At 37.2% G+C, this 16,633-nt stretch overlaps 1 protein-coding gene across 1 annotated transcript in view; it reads left to right on the top strand.

Moving 5' to 3' along the window:
- Positions 1 to 12,748, top strand: part of LOC145798874 (cysteine-rich receptor-like protein kinase 10) — a 33,809-nt gene extending 21,061 nt beyond the window's left edge. Inside the window, exon 3 of the mRNA XM_082888112.1 lies at positions 11,826 to 12,748. Within this exon, the coding sequence (XP_082744238.1) occupies positions 11,826 to 11,841 (16 nt within the window). The 3' untranslated portion in view covers positions 11,842 to 12,748. The remainder of the gene's footprint in view (positions 1 to 11,825) is intronic.
- The last annotated feature ends 3,885 nt before the right edge of the window (positions 12,749 to 16,633 follow it).

Raw genomic sequence — 16,633 nt, 5'->3', positions numbered from 1 at the left:
ATAGGGTCGAGCTCCAGGGCAAATCCTCAAACCGATCACTGTGAGTAATATCTGAAATACATATTGTTGTCGAATTGCTTACTTCTATGTAAGTTTTGTAAAGTTCATTAATTTTGAATGGTGGACAAGTTTGAAAGGCTTAAATGCCAGTTTGATATGACAAGTTTGAAAGGCTTAAATGCTAGTTTGACATAACGAGTTTGAAAGGCTTAAATGCCAATCTGACATAACATGTTTGAAAGGCTTAAATGCCAGTTTATTATGACAAGTTTGAGAGGCTTAAATGCCAGTTTGACATAACAAGTTTGAAAGGCTTAAATGCCAGTTTGATATGAAAATTTTGAGAGGCTTAAATGCCAGTTTGATATGACAAGTTTGAAAGGCTGAAATGTCAGTTTGATATGACAAGTTTGGAAGGGCCGAAAGGCCTGTCTGATACGAAAGTTTGATAGGGCCAAAAAGGCCAGTCTGATATAAACGTTCGAAAAGGGCCGAAGGCCAGTTTGACATGAATGAATTGGGCCAAAGGCCGTCTGTTGTATAATGTTCCAATGTATTTTTTTATTTGATATTATTCACTGGGCTTCCGCTCACGTTCATTCATGTTTTTGTAGGTGAGCCAAGAGAGGTCCAGACCCAGCCCTAGTGAAATTTGTATGGAACAACCGAGTTTTGGAAAGTCAACCTATGTGTCTCACGCATGAGACTCGCCTTCGCCTTTATTATTTTGTTTTATGTTGTCACGTTGGCGAAGCCTTTGTATATGTCTGTATATAGTTCATGGGTTGACTTAGTTTTGGATGATCCTGTCTGTACAACACTTTTTGATACTTTAATTCTGTTGTGAGTTATTAGTGTGTATGTATATGACTTGTTTGACGTGCCTGACTTGTTTGACGTGCCATGTAAGCACAGCTCTAAGGACAAAGTTTTTAAATTACTTCCGTTTGGCCCCCATTAACTCTGTTAAAATACATTTGGTTTGGTTTAAGGCCGTAGGTAATCTCACGATTACTGGCCCGTTATGTCCTTAACCCACGGGGGCGGGTTTGGGTCATGACAGAGTGGTATCAGAGCACGAGTTAACAACTCACACACTTGTCCAAAAGAGCAATAAGTGCCTAGAAAAGATCTAGAATGCATTCACGTGATAAGTCTGAATTTGAAAGCATTAAATATATGCTTAAATGTTTTGATATGAACAACTATGTGTTATAAATTTATGATTTGCTTGCATTACAAATTATTTGAATATGTATGCTCCCTGTTATATGCATGCTTGTATATCTTTCATATAAAACATAATGCAAGTTTAATCAGATGGTGAGAACAATAGGTGATGAGATAGAGGAATCTTCTACTGCCAGACTGGACAGAATGGAAAGACTGATACAGGAAATGGCAGAAACTTTGAGACAGCAACAGGAGTGGCAACAACAGTGGTAGCAACCACATCCGCCACCTCCACATCCGCCACCTCCACCTCCGGCACCACCCATGCCAGATAATCAGAATGATGACCGAATCATAACTCTCACCAAAGAGTTTAAGAAAACGAAACCACCACAGTTCCATGGTGGATTAGACCCATTGAAAGCTGAAGCTTGGGTCCTCGGCATCAAAAAACTATTTGAAGTGTTCCCATGTTCGAAGACACAGAGAGTGCTTCTAGACACCTTTATGCTAGAGGACGAAGCAAGAAGATGGTGGATGTTAATGCGTGAGAGTTACAAAGACGCTGATTGGGCAAAATTTTTAAAAATTTTCTACGACAAGTACTTCTTGCAGTGTGTTCGGGATAGGAAAGTGGCAGAATTTATGGAATTAAAGCAAGACAGTATGACAGTGGCTGAGTATGAGGCCAAATTCACTGAATTGGCTAGGTTTGCGCCACATGTGATTGATACAGACTATAAGAAGGCGAGGCATTTTGAAGGTGGGCTTCGAAGTGACATCCTTGAAAGAGTGAATGTTTTAAAGCTAGAAACCTACATTGGAGTGCTAGACAGGGCCATCATATCAGAGGCCAACATAGCTAGACAAGCCAAGCCAACAACATAATGGAAAGGTAACAAAAGACAAGGCTTCTTTTCAAAGAAGAAATTTCTGAAAAAGCAAAACACGGGCTCCTCAAATACCTCGAATTCTTCCCAAGACACATTTCCCATGTGCAACATTTGCAGCAAAAGGCACCGTGGAGTTTTTTACCGTGTGTCAGGGGCCTGTTTCAAGTGTGGTAAACAAGGGCACATGGCCCGAGATTGTAATCAAAATGAAGGAAAGAAAGCTGCTAGTTCCACTGCATCGATCCCAAAGCCAGGAAACACTTTGAGATCCGCTACCACCGGGGATACCGTGAGATAGGGGAGAGTTTTTGCGCTTATTCCGGACGACACACGGAATGCCAACACAGTTGTCTCAGGTACTATTTCTATATGTAATCAGAATGCTTTTGTGTTAATTGACTCTGGATCCACACTGTTTTGTGACATGTGCATTTGCATCTAGACTGAATAGACCCTTAGAACCATTGCCATATCTGCTGTGTGTGTCTGCTCCATCTGGGGAATTTGTATTGTGTGAATCTATATACCGATTTTGTGAAATGCGTGTTGAGGATGCTATCCTATATGTAGATTTGTTGTCCTTGAACTTTAGGCATTTTGATGTAATTTTGGGCATGGATTGGTTGACCAAGTATTGTGCCACCATCGATTGTGTGACAAAACGAGTTGTATTTAAACCCCCAGAACATAAAGAGATTGTGTTTGTGGGTAATGGGGTAGTGCCTTCACCTTATTTGATATCTGCAATGAGAGCATGTAAACTGATTAGGAAGGGATGCTAGGGTTATTTGTGCTATGTACTGACTAAACAACTTGTGAATGTTGAATTGACACTACAAGAAAAAACACTTTCCGTGACCAACATTTTGGTCGCGAAAAGTACCATATTTGGTCGCTAAAACCTTTTTCGCGACCAAAATATGTTGGTCGCGAGTTGGTCGCTAACGCCTCGTCACAGATAGTTTTCTGCAACCAAAAAAGCCTTTGGTCGCTAAAAGTGACCATTCGCGACCAACTTTTTTGGTCGCGGAAAGTCCAATTCATATTAGCCAAAAGTAAACTTTTAGCAACCAAAGATAAGTTGGTCGCCAAAAGTCAGCGCCTTGACCCAAAAAAAATAATTCTTTTGTGCTGCCTGGGACATGAACTCCTGACCAAGGAGTCACCACGCACCCAATCCACTCTGCCAATAACATGCTTCTTGTTCATATTTGGCAAAAAATATATATAACTCATAAAAATTGGGTTATATATTATTTTATAAAACTTTTAATGCCTAAACAGAAAAATAGCATGTAATTACAGTAGTATCATTTTTTAAAAATTTATCCCGCCATAACTTTCCGCAACCAACTTTTTTTTTGGTCGCAAAAGGGTAATCTTCCGCAACCAAAAAAGCTTTTGGTCGCCAATAGTATACTTTCCGTGACCAACTTTTTTTTTTGGTCGCCAAAAGGTGATCTTCTGCGACCAAAAAAGCCTTTGGTCACCAATAGATACTTTCCGCGACCAACTTTTTTTTTTGGTCGCCAGAGGGTAATCTTCTGCGACCAAAAAAGCCTTTGGTCGCCAATATTATACTTTCCGCGACCAACTTTTTTTATTTTGTCGCCAAAGGGTATACTTTCTGTGACCAACTTTTTTTTAGTCGCCAAAAGGTGATCTTCCGCGACCAAAAAAGCCTTTGGTCGCCAATAGGTATACTTTTCGCTACCAACTTTTTTTTTGGTCGCCAAAAGGTGATTTTCCGCGACTAAAAAAATGTGGTCGCCAAAAGTTAAATTTTGGTCGCAAAAAGTGGACTATTTGCGACCAAAAAAAATAGGTGGTCGCCAAAAGTGTTTTTTCTTGTAGTGTGAATGATATCCCTTTTGTTAGAGAATTTCCGGATGTGTTTCCAAATGAATTGCCAGGGGAATTGGTAGACAGGGAGATAGAATTTACGATTGAGACTATGCCAGGCACCCAACCTATTTCTAAAGCTCCCTACAGAATGGCTACTACTGAAATGAAAGAATTGAAAGAACAGTTGCAAGACCTGCTTGACAAGGGGTTTATCCGACCTAGCACTTCGCCTTGGGGTGCACCAGTATTATTTGTGAAAAAGAATGATGGAACTTTGTGTTTGTGCATCGATTACTGGGAACTGAATAAGGTAACGATAAAGAACAAGTACCCCCTAACCCGTATTGATGATTTATTTGACCAGTTGCAGGGATCACAGGTGTTTTCCAAGATTGATTTGAGGCCCGGGTACCATCAGTTGAAAGTAAAGGCAGAAGATGTTGAGAAAACAGTGTTTAGGACAAGGTATGGACATTTTGAGTTTCTTGTTATGCCATTTGGAGTGACTAATGCTCCGGCAGCATTTATGGACTTAATGAACCATATTTTTAAGACCTACCTTGATGAATTTGTCGTAGTCTTTACTGATGACAGTTTGATATACTCTAAAGATAGATTTGAACATGAACAGCATTTGAGAACTGTCCTGCAAATACTTAGGGAAAAGAAATTGTTTGCTAAACTAAAGAAATGTGAGTTTTGGTTGGATGAAGTTGTTTTCCTAGGGCATGTGATCAACAGAGAAGGGATTTTAGTGGACCCACAGAAAATAGAGGCAATTGTGAATTGGCCTACACCGACCAATGTAACAAAAGTTCGCAATTTTATGGGTTTAGCTGGGTACTATAGGAGGTTTGTGAAGGATTTTTTAAAAATAGCTGTCGTAAAGGGCAACCGTTTGAATGGAACGACAAAAGAGAAGCTGTCTTTCATGAATTGAAAACGAGAATGACCACGGCACCAATTTTGACACTACCCTCAGGTACGGAAAATTTTGTGATTTTCAGTGATGCATCTTATAAAGGTTTGGGTTGTGTGTTAATGCAGAATGGAAAGGTTATTGCTTACGCCTCCCGACAGTTGAGGCCACACGAGAAGAGTTATCCAACACATGACCTAGAACTGGCCGCAGTTGTTTTTGCTTTGAAAATCTGGCGGCATTATTTGTATGGGGCAAAGTGTGAAGTCTTCACGGATCACAAAATTCTGAAACACTTTTTCACACAGAAAGAGGTGAATATGTGACAGAGGAGATGGCTGGAATTGATAAAGGACTATGATCTAGAGATTCAGTATCACCCCGGGAAAGCCAATACAGTTGTTGATGCCTTGAGTAGAAAATCAACGGGGAGTATGGCTTATTTGCTTACTGAACAGAAAGAGATCTTGCAAGATTTTGAGAAATCTGAAATCATGGTAATGTGTGAACAGGGCGGATTGATAGCCGCTATTACAGTCGAGCCGGCGATTATTGATGAAATCAAGTAGAAACAGAAAGAGGATGAGTTCCTCAAGAAAGTGATTGATGAATTTGAAACGACTCCGAAAGCAGAGTTTAGCATTGAGAATAAAGTATTGAGATTTCGGAGCAGAATGTGTATCCCAGATGTTCCGGAACTAAAGAAGAGGGTTTTAGATGAAACCCACAAATCCGTATTTGCTATGCATCCGGGCAACAATAAAATGTACCGGGATTTGAAACAGACCTATTGGTGGCCTAAAATGAAGAAAGAGATTGCAGAATATGTGTCCAAGTGCCTTCAGTGTCAGCAAGTCAAGGCTGAACATCAGAAACCAGGCGGTCTACTTCAACCTCTCCCTATTCCTAAATGGAAGTGGGAACATGTGACTATGGATTTCGTTGTTGGCCTACCTCGGACTTCGCAAGGTATGGATTCTATTTGGGTTGTAGTTGATAGACTGACTAAATCTGCACATTTTCTGCCAGTTAGAACCATGTTTAATGCTTATAGATCGGTTACTATTTATGTTGATGAGATTGTTCGTTTGCACGGAGTTCCGGTATCCATTGTGTCGCATAGAGATCCGAAATTTGTATCTAAATTGTGGAAGAGTTTGCAGGAAGCTATGGGAACAAAATTGAGGTTCAGTACTGCATTCCACCCACAGACAGATGGGCAATCGGAACGAACAATACAGACTTTGGAAGATATGCTTCGGATGTGTGCTTTGGATTTTCAAGGGAGTTGGGAAGACTATTTGCCACTTACAGAATTTGCTTATAATAACAGCTTCCACTCCAGCATCGGTATGGCACCAGACGAGGCTTTGTATGGTAGGAGGTGTAGATCACCTATTTGTTGGACAGAGATCGGGGATAGAGCTTTGCTTGGGCCTGAAATTGTGCAAGACACTTCTGAGAAAATCAAGACTATCCGTCAAAGGCTCAAGGCAGCTCAGGATCGACAAAAGAACTATGTGGATGTTCGAAGAAGACCTCTTGAGTATGAGGTCGGTGACCATGTGTTTATTCGTGTGTCACCAATGAAAGGCCAAGTCAGGTTTGGAAAGAAGGGCAAGTTGTCGCCCCGTTACATTGGGCCGTTTTATATTTTGGAAAGGCTCGGTCTAGCTACTTATAGAGTTGCTTTGCCACCGGGATTTGAGCAAATACATAATGTGTTCCACGTGTCGATGTTGAGGGGTTACCTCCGAGACCCGTTTCATGTGATTGATTATCATTGGGTAGCTATTGATGAGAATATGGAATATGCTGAATGGCCGGAACGAATCGTCGATCGGCAAGTGAAACAATTGAGAAGCAAGTCCATCCCAATGGTGAAAGTGGAATGGAAAGAACACTATGAGACGGATGCCACATGGGAAAAAGAGGAGGAAATGCGACTACGCTATCTACATTTGTTTCCTGACGAAGGTAAATTAAGTTTGGAGGACTAAACTTCCTAAAGGGGGGAAGACTGTGATACCCCTGTTCCGTGGTATGCTAATTGGTCATTAATTTGAGTATGAATATGTGATTAATATGATTTTATGTGCCATTATGTGAGTAATATCTGAAATACATATTGTTGTCCAAATGCTTACTTCTATGTAAGTTTTGTAAAGTTCATTAATTTTGAATGGTGGACAAGTTTGAAAGGCTTAAATGCTAGTCTGACATAACAAGTTTGAAAGGCTTAAATGCCAGTTTATTATGACAAGTTTGAGAGGCTTAAATGCCAGTTTGACATAACAAGTTTGAAAGGCTTAAATGCCAATTTGATATGACAATTTTGAGAAGCTTAAATGCCAGTTTGATATGACAAGTTTGAAAGACTTAAATGCTAGTTTGATATGACAAATTTGGAAGGGCCAAAAGGCCAGTCTGATACGAAAGTTTGATAGGGCCAAAAAGGCTAGTCTGATATAAATGTTCGAAAAGGGTCGAAGGCCAGTTTGACATGAATGAATTGGGCCAAAGGCCGTCTGTTGTATAATGTTTCAATATATTTTCTTTATTTGATATTATTTACTGGGCTTCCGCTCACGCTCATTCATGTGTTTGTAGGTGAGCCAAGAGAGGTCCAAACCCAGCCCCAGTGAAGTCTGTATGGAACAACCGAGTTTTGGAAAGTCAGCCTATGTGTCTCACGCATGAGACTCGCCTTCGCCATTATTATTTTGTTTTATGTTGTCACGTTGGTGGAGCCTTTGTATATGTCCGTATATAGTTCATGGGTTGACTTAGTTTTGGATGATCCTGTCTGTACTGCACTTTTTGATACTTTAATTCTGTTGTGAGTTATTAATGTGTATATGTATGACTTGTTTGGCATGCCATGTAAGCACAACTCTAAGGATAAAGTTTTTAAATTGCTTCCGTTTGGCCCCCATTAACTCTGTTAAACTACATTTGGTTTGGTTTGAGGCCGTAGATAATCTCACGATTACTGGCCAGTTATGTCCTTAACCCACGGGGGCAGGTTCGGGTCATGACAATTAGTATTTAGGGAAATTTATACTTTGCCCCATGATTTTTTAATTGTATTACTTAACCCCTTATGCAATTATATGTTCGTGAATATTGGTATCGAAAGTCTAAAATCTCCATATATATATCGACTGATATTTAACGAAACATATTAGAGATATATCATTTTCTACCGTCTATTTCAGTTCTTCCCAACTACTTCTTCAAACCAGCCTCCTCCATCACTCTCTGCCTTCCAAAACCCTACTACAAATTATCATTTCATACACTTGTTCGTACTTTCTCACTCTTGACTCAGCCCCAACACAAACCCCAACAAAGCTAAGCCCCCAAAACTATGGAACAATAACCATCTATCAATACCCACTTGTCTACTTCAACAACATTTTCTGATCTATCAATAAACCCTTCTTCAAATTCCCAAGGCAACGACTTTGGCAATACCCACTCACATCAAAACCCACTGCAAATCTAATATTCCCTCTCCAAATCACCATAACAAGCAACCCAACAATTCCTATTTGATTGGTGTAACTAAGAAATTGGGGCAAATTAGCAGTGATCCTTACATTTTACTTATTATGTTGTTTTGATTCTTACAATTTTAATTGGCTTAATTTTGATCCATCATTTTAAAAATTTTGTATTAATTTAGTCCAATTGATAATATCATTAGTTTGTTTTTTTTTTTTTTTTATCGCAAAAATTCAATTACAAGGAATTGAATCAAAACACCCAAGAAGAGCCAAAAGAGGCTGCAAAACCCAATCCAATGGTAACATATCATCTAGGCAAGCATGAGCGGTTCAATGGGCAGAGCCATTAGCTACTCTAGAGCACCACTTAATTAATTGAGATTAACTCACTGAGTTTAGTAAGTTTATAATTTTGACATTAAAAATACGACAAATGACATTTATGTGCGTATGCTCTATAAAAAGATGCTAAGAGTTATAATCAATTAAACCAAATTGAGACAAAATTATAAATTTATGGTCAAAATAATGTCAATTGAAATTATAGAGACCAAAATGATATATAGACCAAAGTAGGGACTATCGCTGTAATTTGTTAGTATTATTATTTTTTTTAATTAATTATTTTATTTTATTTTTTTTATTTTATTTTTTGGTGCTCAACACTACATAGGATCTGGACTCAAAAATTAGGGATGGAAATTAGTTTATCATCCCTTCTTCATCTGTTACAGTCATATATCATAGATTCATAGTCATGTAAAGTACTTTAAGATAGCGTAAATTACAATTTGCCCCTTTTATATTTGGTCACTTTCTCACTTTGGATCTTAAAATTTATTTATTTTTTACTCTAGCCTTTCATGTTTCAAGTTTTTCTCAATTTACTATTGCTGTTTAAAATTAGATAGAAAAGACACACTGACAGGCACGTGATATGAAAATATTATAGTATATAACTTATACCTCTAGCACAAATCCCAATATCATAATACCTTTTTTTATGTTATTTAATAGTTATCATGACATTTTCTGTCTAATTTTGAATAGAAATTAACTTTTAGAGTAAATTAGGAAAAATTTAAAACATGAAGGGTCAAAGTTAAAAAATAATCAAACATGAAAGGAGCAAACTATACACAAAATCATGCATAGATTTATATTTTAAAAAATAATTTATAATTTGAATTCAACTTTTATACAATAGAGCTTGGACCTTTGAATTTTTGAGCTTGTACCTCAAAGATTAGTCATGGAAAATTAGTTTATATTTTTAATTTGCATATGGCACACCGGTATGTATTGTAGCATTACCCAACTGAGTACTTTTCTGTGTATGAAGTCTCTATCAAGGGTAATGCTGTGTACCATATAATTTCTCGTGTCTATATAATTTTGTTATTAAAAACAGCTTTATTTGTTTTCTCCTCAAGCCCAGCACTATTGAACGAGGCCAGTCAGTCATGTTTCCATTTCTAAAAACAATGAAAATGCTTTTGCTTTATTCATTCTTTTATGCTCTTCATCATTTTGTTCATGCCAAAGCCCCTCCCTATGAACTTTGCTCAAACACAACTATTTCTACAACGAATAGTATATTTGATTATAATCTCGAAAAGCTTCTTGATTCTCTGTCCTCAAATGCCCCTGTCTCCAAGTTCTACACCACCAAGATGGGAAATGACCAAGACAGACTTTTCGGTCTCTTTCTCTGCTATAACTTCGTTGAAACACAGAAGTGTGAGAACTGCATAGCAAGTGCAATACAAGACATCAAAAACCGTTGCGAAAACAGAAACGAGGCGGTTATGTGGGAGGAAAATTGCGAGTTGCGCTACTCCAATGAATCGTTCTTTGGCACCTTGGACGTGACAGGAAACATTTTTCAATACAACTCGGAAAATGTTTCGGATGATGAACTAGGCCAGTTCATTTCTGTCGTGAACAACACGTTGCATAAGCTTAGCAGGCTGGCAGCATTCAATGCTTCATATGGTATGTATGCCACTGAAGCGGTGAACTTCAGAGACACTAAAACAATATACGCTCTCGTGCAGTGCACTACAGACTTGTCTCTAGATGACTGTAACACATTGTTGGAAAAATGGTGTTTTATATGGCTTATTTTGGGCCAACTTTGAGGCCAAAATTGAGTAGTCCCCAAACGTCTTTTGGGGTGGGACCGAATCGGTGACGTGTTCCTTGTCGCGTGGCAAGTCACATGGTGAAGACGGGACGTCAAAACCATTTATGAGTGAACGGGAAGTTAACGTCGTTTTAGGGTCTAACATTAATTTTTTAAACAAAATTCATTTGAATTTTTTCAAAAAAGTATTGTGGGAATTTAAATTTAAATTTAAATTCAAATTTTGGTTTCCTAAAGATTGTACCTCTTCCTTTATTGATTAAACTATTCAAATAGTTTAATAAAAAATATCCCAACAGTTCATAAAAGTGTTCTAAGCAACGGACAGATCACTATTCAAACAGTTATTTGTTTGAATAGTGCGTGCACCTGTTCAAATTAAATGTGCACCTTTTCACTTCAATTTGGTAACTGTTCGGCTGAAATATTTGGCTATAAATACAACCAATTTCCAGCAGCCCGTATGATCCAAAAATCAGTCTGCATAATTCCTTTTGCTGTCCAATTATCATCTTTGGTGCCTTATTCTCCATATTAATTTTAGAATAAATATTCAGAGAGTTAGAATACAAGTTTGGTTCGCTGAATAATTTGTTTTGGAGTACTACTACAAATTGGTTAAGATCATTGTATCTTGGGAGATAGACGCCACTCAACCGTAAGCACCGTAGCGGGGCAAATCTGTCTTAAGGACAGAGTGTCACACACTCGACTTGGTCTTTGATTTTTTAAATTCGGTTCGATAAATAAATTCGGTACGTTTTTTATTTATTTGTTTGATTTAGTTTCAATCTATTTTATTTACACAGAAGATTGTTCCAACAATCTTAAGATAGATTCGAACTATTCTGTTTACAGAATTTTTCGTTTGTTTCCCTTTCTTTTTCTTCTTTTAAGAAAATTATTTTCTATGAATTTACAAATTAATATTCTGGTTGGAAAAACAAATAGTGGTTATATGCTATTTGACAGATAGTAGTAATATACTGTCTATTTTCTTTGGCAACTAGTAGTAATATACTGGTATTATTAACAATTCAGAATATATATTTGTGGAATTTTGTCAGAAATTATTTTTGGTTTTTAGAAATTTATTTCTGAGTATTCTTTAATTAAAAAATTTAGTTTTAGTTTTTTTTTAAAATTATTGAAGTGAAACAGAAATTTAATTTTCTGTGTGAAATTAATTTGGTTAAATAAAATTTTATTTTATTTCCAAATTAATTAAAAAATAAAAGTTACGTTCTTGTTTCTTTTATTTTTACAAAATTTCATTCTATGAATTTGGATTAATTTTCTGTGTAATATAAATTCTAATTATAATTTTGTTTATAATTTAGAATTCATGGCTACTGAAACAAATGCTCAAACAAGTACTACTGTGGTGGCTGCACTGACGCCAACCCCCTCTCCTGTGGTGACAGTACCGGTAAATCACGGTGAAAAGCCAGAAAAGTTCTCAGGAATTGATTTTAAAAGATGGCAACAGAAAATGTTAATTTATCTTACAACTCTGAACCTGGCTCGTTTCCTCCGTGAGGATGCTCCTATTTTGAAAGAGGATGAAACCGACCGGCAAGTAGTTGCTGCGGTTGATGCCTGGAAACATGCCGATTTCCTTTGCCGGAATTACATCTTGAACGAACTTGACAACACATTATACAACGTCTACAGTCCAATCAAGATAGCAAAGGAACTTTGGGAATCGTTGGAGAAAAAGTACAAAACGGAAGATGTCGGCTCAAAGAAATTTGTGGTTGGCAAATTCCTGGACTTTGTAATGGTTGATTCTAAAACTGTGATCAGCCAAGTTCAAGATCTCCAACTCATTCTGCATGACATTCACGCAGAAGGCATGTCTCTCAGTGAATCCTTCCAAGTTGCAGCCTTAATTGAGAAATTACCACAAGGCTGGAAGGAATTCAAGAACTACCTCAAACACAAGCGCAAAGAAATGTCTATGGAAGAATTAATTGTGCGTTTGAGGATTAAGGAGGACAACCGCAATTCTGAAAAGCGGGCCGGTAAACATCCTATGAAGTCTAAGGCAAATGTGGTGGAACATGCTTCAAAAACCAAGAAACGAAAGTCTTTTGGAGAAAGTTCATCACAAGACTCTAAAGGCGAGGAAAATAAAAAGTACAAGTTTAATGGCAAATGTTATATCTGTGACAAAGAGGGACATCGGGCCAGAGATTGTCGTAGCAAAGGCAAAAGCAAAAGAAGAACAAGCAAGAAGCCTGCTCAAGCCCATATGACCGAAGTGGACAATATTTTCAATGGTATAGATGATATCAATCTTTCTGCAGTTGTTTCCGAGGCAAATCTTGTCGGAAATCCTAAAGAATGGTGGGTGGACACTGGTGTTACTCGTCATATTTGTGCCGACAAAAAGATGTTCACATCTTATTCTACAGTGGATAATGGTAAACAACTTTTTATGGACAACTCCTCAACTTCCAAAGTTGAAGGACAAGAAATATTGTACTCAAGATGACATCTGGAAAGGAACTTACTCTCAACAATGTGCTGCATGTACCGGACATTCGCAAGAATCTTGTTTCCGGATCTTTGTTGTGTAAGAATGGGTTTAGACTAGCATTTGAGAGTGATAAATTTGTACTTACTAAGAATGTGATGTATGTAGGAAAATGTTACATGTCTGATGGCCTTTTCAAGTTAAATGTAATGACCGTTGTACCCTCAATTATTAATAATAATACATCTTCTTCTTACTTGCTTGAGTCTTCAAATTTATGGCATGGTAGACTAGGACATGTTAATTATGGATCTTTGCGTAGATTAATTAATATGGAATGTTTACCTAAATTTGACATTGATTCAAATCATGAATGTGAAATTTGCGTTGAGAAAAAATTGATCTAAAACTCATTTTCATTCAATTGAAAGAAGTACAGAACCCACTTGAACTAATTCATAGTGACATTTGTGATTTTAAATCAATTCAAACTAGAGGTGGGAAAAAGTATTTTATCACTTTTATAGATAACTATACTAGATATAGTTATGTTTATTTAATTCAAACCAATGATGAAGCTTTGGAAACTTTCATTCAATATAAGAATGAAGTTGAGAATCAACTTGGTAAGAAAATCAAAAAATTAAGAAGTGATAGAGGTGATGAATATGAATCATTTTTTGGTGAATTTTGTAAAGAACATGGAATAATTCATCAAACCACCGCTCCTTACTCACCTCAGCAAAATGGAATTGCTGAAAGGAAAAATAGGACTTTAAAAGAAATGATGAATGCCATGTTAATAAGTTCTGGATTACCTCAGAACTTGTGGGGGGGAAGCAATACTTTTTGCTAATTATATACTTAATAAAGTACCCCGAAAGAAAGTGAATCAAACACCTTATGAATTGTGACATGGAAGAATACCATCCTACAAATACTTAAAAGTGTGGGGGTGTTTGGCTAAAGTGGCTATTCCTAGTCCTAAAAAGACTAAAATAGGTCCTAAGACCATTGATTGCATTTTCATTGGTTATGCCAAGAATAGTAGTGCATATCGGTTTTTAATTCATAAATCAAAACATTCCGAAATGCATGTAAATACTATTATTGAATCTCGGAATGCATCTTTCTTTGAACATGTATTTCCAAATAAGACTGGATAAGAGACTAGTAACAATAAAAGATCTCATGATGCTATTACTAGTCAGGATCAAAAACATGATCAAGAACAAGAGTTAGATCAAAATGAGGAAGAGGAACCTAGGCATAGTAAACATGCTAAAACCTCAAAATCTTTTAGTCCAGATTTCCTAACATTTTTGTTAGAAAATGAGCCTTTAACTTTTAAAGAGGCTATGTCCAGTCCTGAAGCTCCTTTATGGAAAGAAGCTGTCAACAGTGAAGTTGAATCCATCTTGCAAAATCACACTTGGGAATTGGTGGATTTGCCACCAGGTTGTAAACGTCTTGGGTACAAGTGGATTTTCAAAAGAAAATTGAAAGCGGATGGATCAATTGACAAATACAAGGCAAGACTTGTGGTCAAAAGATTTAGACAAAAAGAAGGTTTTGATTACTTTGACACATACTCACCGGTTACCAGAATAACATCCATTAGAATGCTAATTGCCATTGCATCTCTATACAATCTACAAATTCATCAAATGGATGTGAAAACCGCTTTCTTAAATGGTGAGTTAAATGAAGAAATTTACATGGAACAACCAGAAGGTTTTTCTATTCCAGGAAAAGAAAAGAAAGTGTGTAAATTAGTTAAATCATTATATGGTTTAAAACAAGCGCCAAAGCAATGGCATGAGAAATTTGACAAGGCAATGATGTCAAATGGATTCAAAATTAATGAATGTGACAAATGTGTTTATATTAAAAACACAGACAAAGGTTATGTCATTGTTTGTCTTTATGTAGATGATATGCTCATCATAGGTAGTAATAATGATATGATTAAAACTACTAAGAAAATGTTGAATAAACATTTTGACATGAAGGACATAGGCATTGCTGATGTAATTCTTGGTATGAAAATTACCAAAACATCAGAAGGTTATGCTTTGTCAAAATCTCATTACATTGAAAAAATACTTGACAAATTCAGCAAAGATGATGATCATCTTGCTAAAACATCTGTAGATGTTAATTTGTTTCTATCTAAGAATGTACAGGAAATTATTTCTCAATTAGAGTATGCCCAAATTATTGGAAGCTTCATGTACTTGATGAACTGCACTCGCCCAGATATAGCTTATGTAGTAAGTAAATTAAGTAGATATACGAGTAATCCAGGAGTAGAACACTGTAAAGCAATTATAAGGGTTCTAAGATATCACCGATTTACTCATAATATTGGGCTGAATTATACTAGATATCCAGCCTTACTTGAAGGTTACAGTGATGTAAACTGGATATCGGATACTAAATGTAACAAGCCCGCGGGGGGAACCTCGCTACAGTTCGGACTCTCGGTTTGTGTCACGGTTCTTAATCTGAACCAAAGAGTCCAAATCTGGCAAATCGTTTGAGAAAACAGATTTTTTGAAAAAGTAGTGCCAAACATGGACTGCTTTGCCAGATACAAAGTCGCCACCTAAATATTTTTTAAAATGGGAAATTTAGGAAACCCTGACTCGGTGCCGAAGGCCACATGTCCGTTATCACCGGAGTTGTCTCGGCTCGGGAGCTTGGGTACGATCGGGGAAGGTCAGCTATGAGCACCCCCTTTCGCCCGGTCCGAAGACCGGCCTCTACTAACCGTGATATCCGTTTTTGAAAACTTTATGTGTTCTTAAACCAATTATTAGCCTAGAATTACTACGTTATGCGCGCAGCAAACAAGTATAGACTAGATTGCCTAATTTGGAAAGAAACATTGCATATCCGTTCATTTTGAAAATGCTTTGGAATTTGCTACTCGCAAGTAGGCTAAAACACGGATTTCAATGAGTTCTTCCAACTCAAACAATCCAACCTTCACCCACAGGCATTCAAGCAGTTTATAACACATAAGCATCTAGCCACATGTTAAGCATGCTATCATGGCAACATTCACACTCATGCGATATGCTAAAGCGGAAATACTTACATCGTACTCCGTGCCAAAATAAAGAACTCGTTAGCAAACATGCATGATCCAAGTCCATGTTGAGTGTCTAATGCATCGCATACAAAATGTTGCTAGAATAGGCTCGGCTATCCTAAACATGTCATGTGAAAATGCACAATTATCACATATTCACTTTTTGATTTGAAGTACGAATGCAGTTAGCGTGATGTGCCGAGCCTAATGCATGTAATACAAAATGCATGAATGCACGCATGCATAGCATAAGGTATGCTGAATTTAAACATGCCCTAATCTACTATCATAAGCAGGTAAATAAAAGGGAAGAAAGACGTGAGGTTGGAAGACATACACACACTCACGCACATTTATTACAGATTTGCCCTCGCTCGGAGGGACCGAATAAATATTATAAATTAATTAACTACGCAAGCTAATTAATATTACAAATTGCCTAATTTAATTAACAAATTAAATAGACTAAGAAAAAAAAAAGGTAAAACGCCTCGAGAAGCGCGCCACCATGCACAAGCTGCCTCTGTTTTCCTTCCTTCACTCCTCTAGAGGCTGTCAAAACCTCAGGGTTA

The sequence above is a fragment of the Camellia sinensis genome, chromosome 9 (genome assembly GCF_055761805.1).
Source record: "Camellia sinensis isolate YWXY chromosome 9, ASM5576180v1, whole genome shotgun sequence".
Taxonomy (NCBI): domain Eukaryota; kingdom Viridiplantae; phylum Streptophyta; class Magnoliopsida; order Ericales; family Theaceae; genus Camellia; species Camellia sinensis.
Note: the sequence above shows the minus strand (reverse complement) of the source record. Positions and strands in the feature narration are given on the sequence as shown.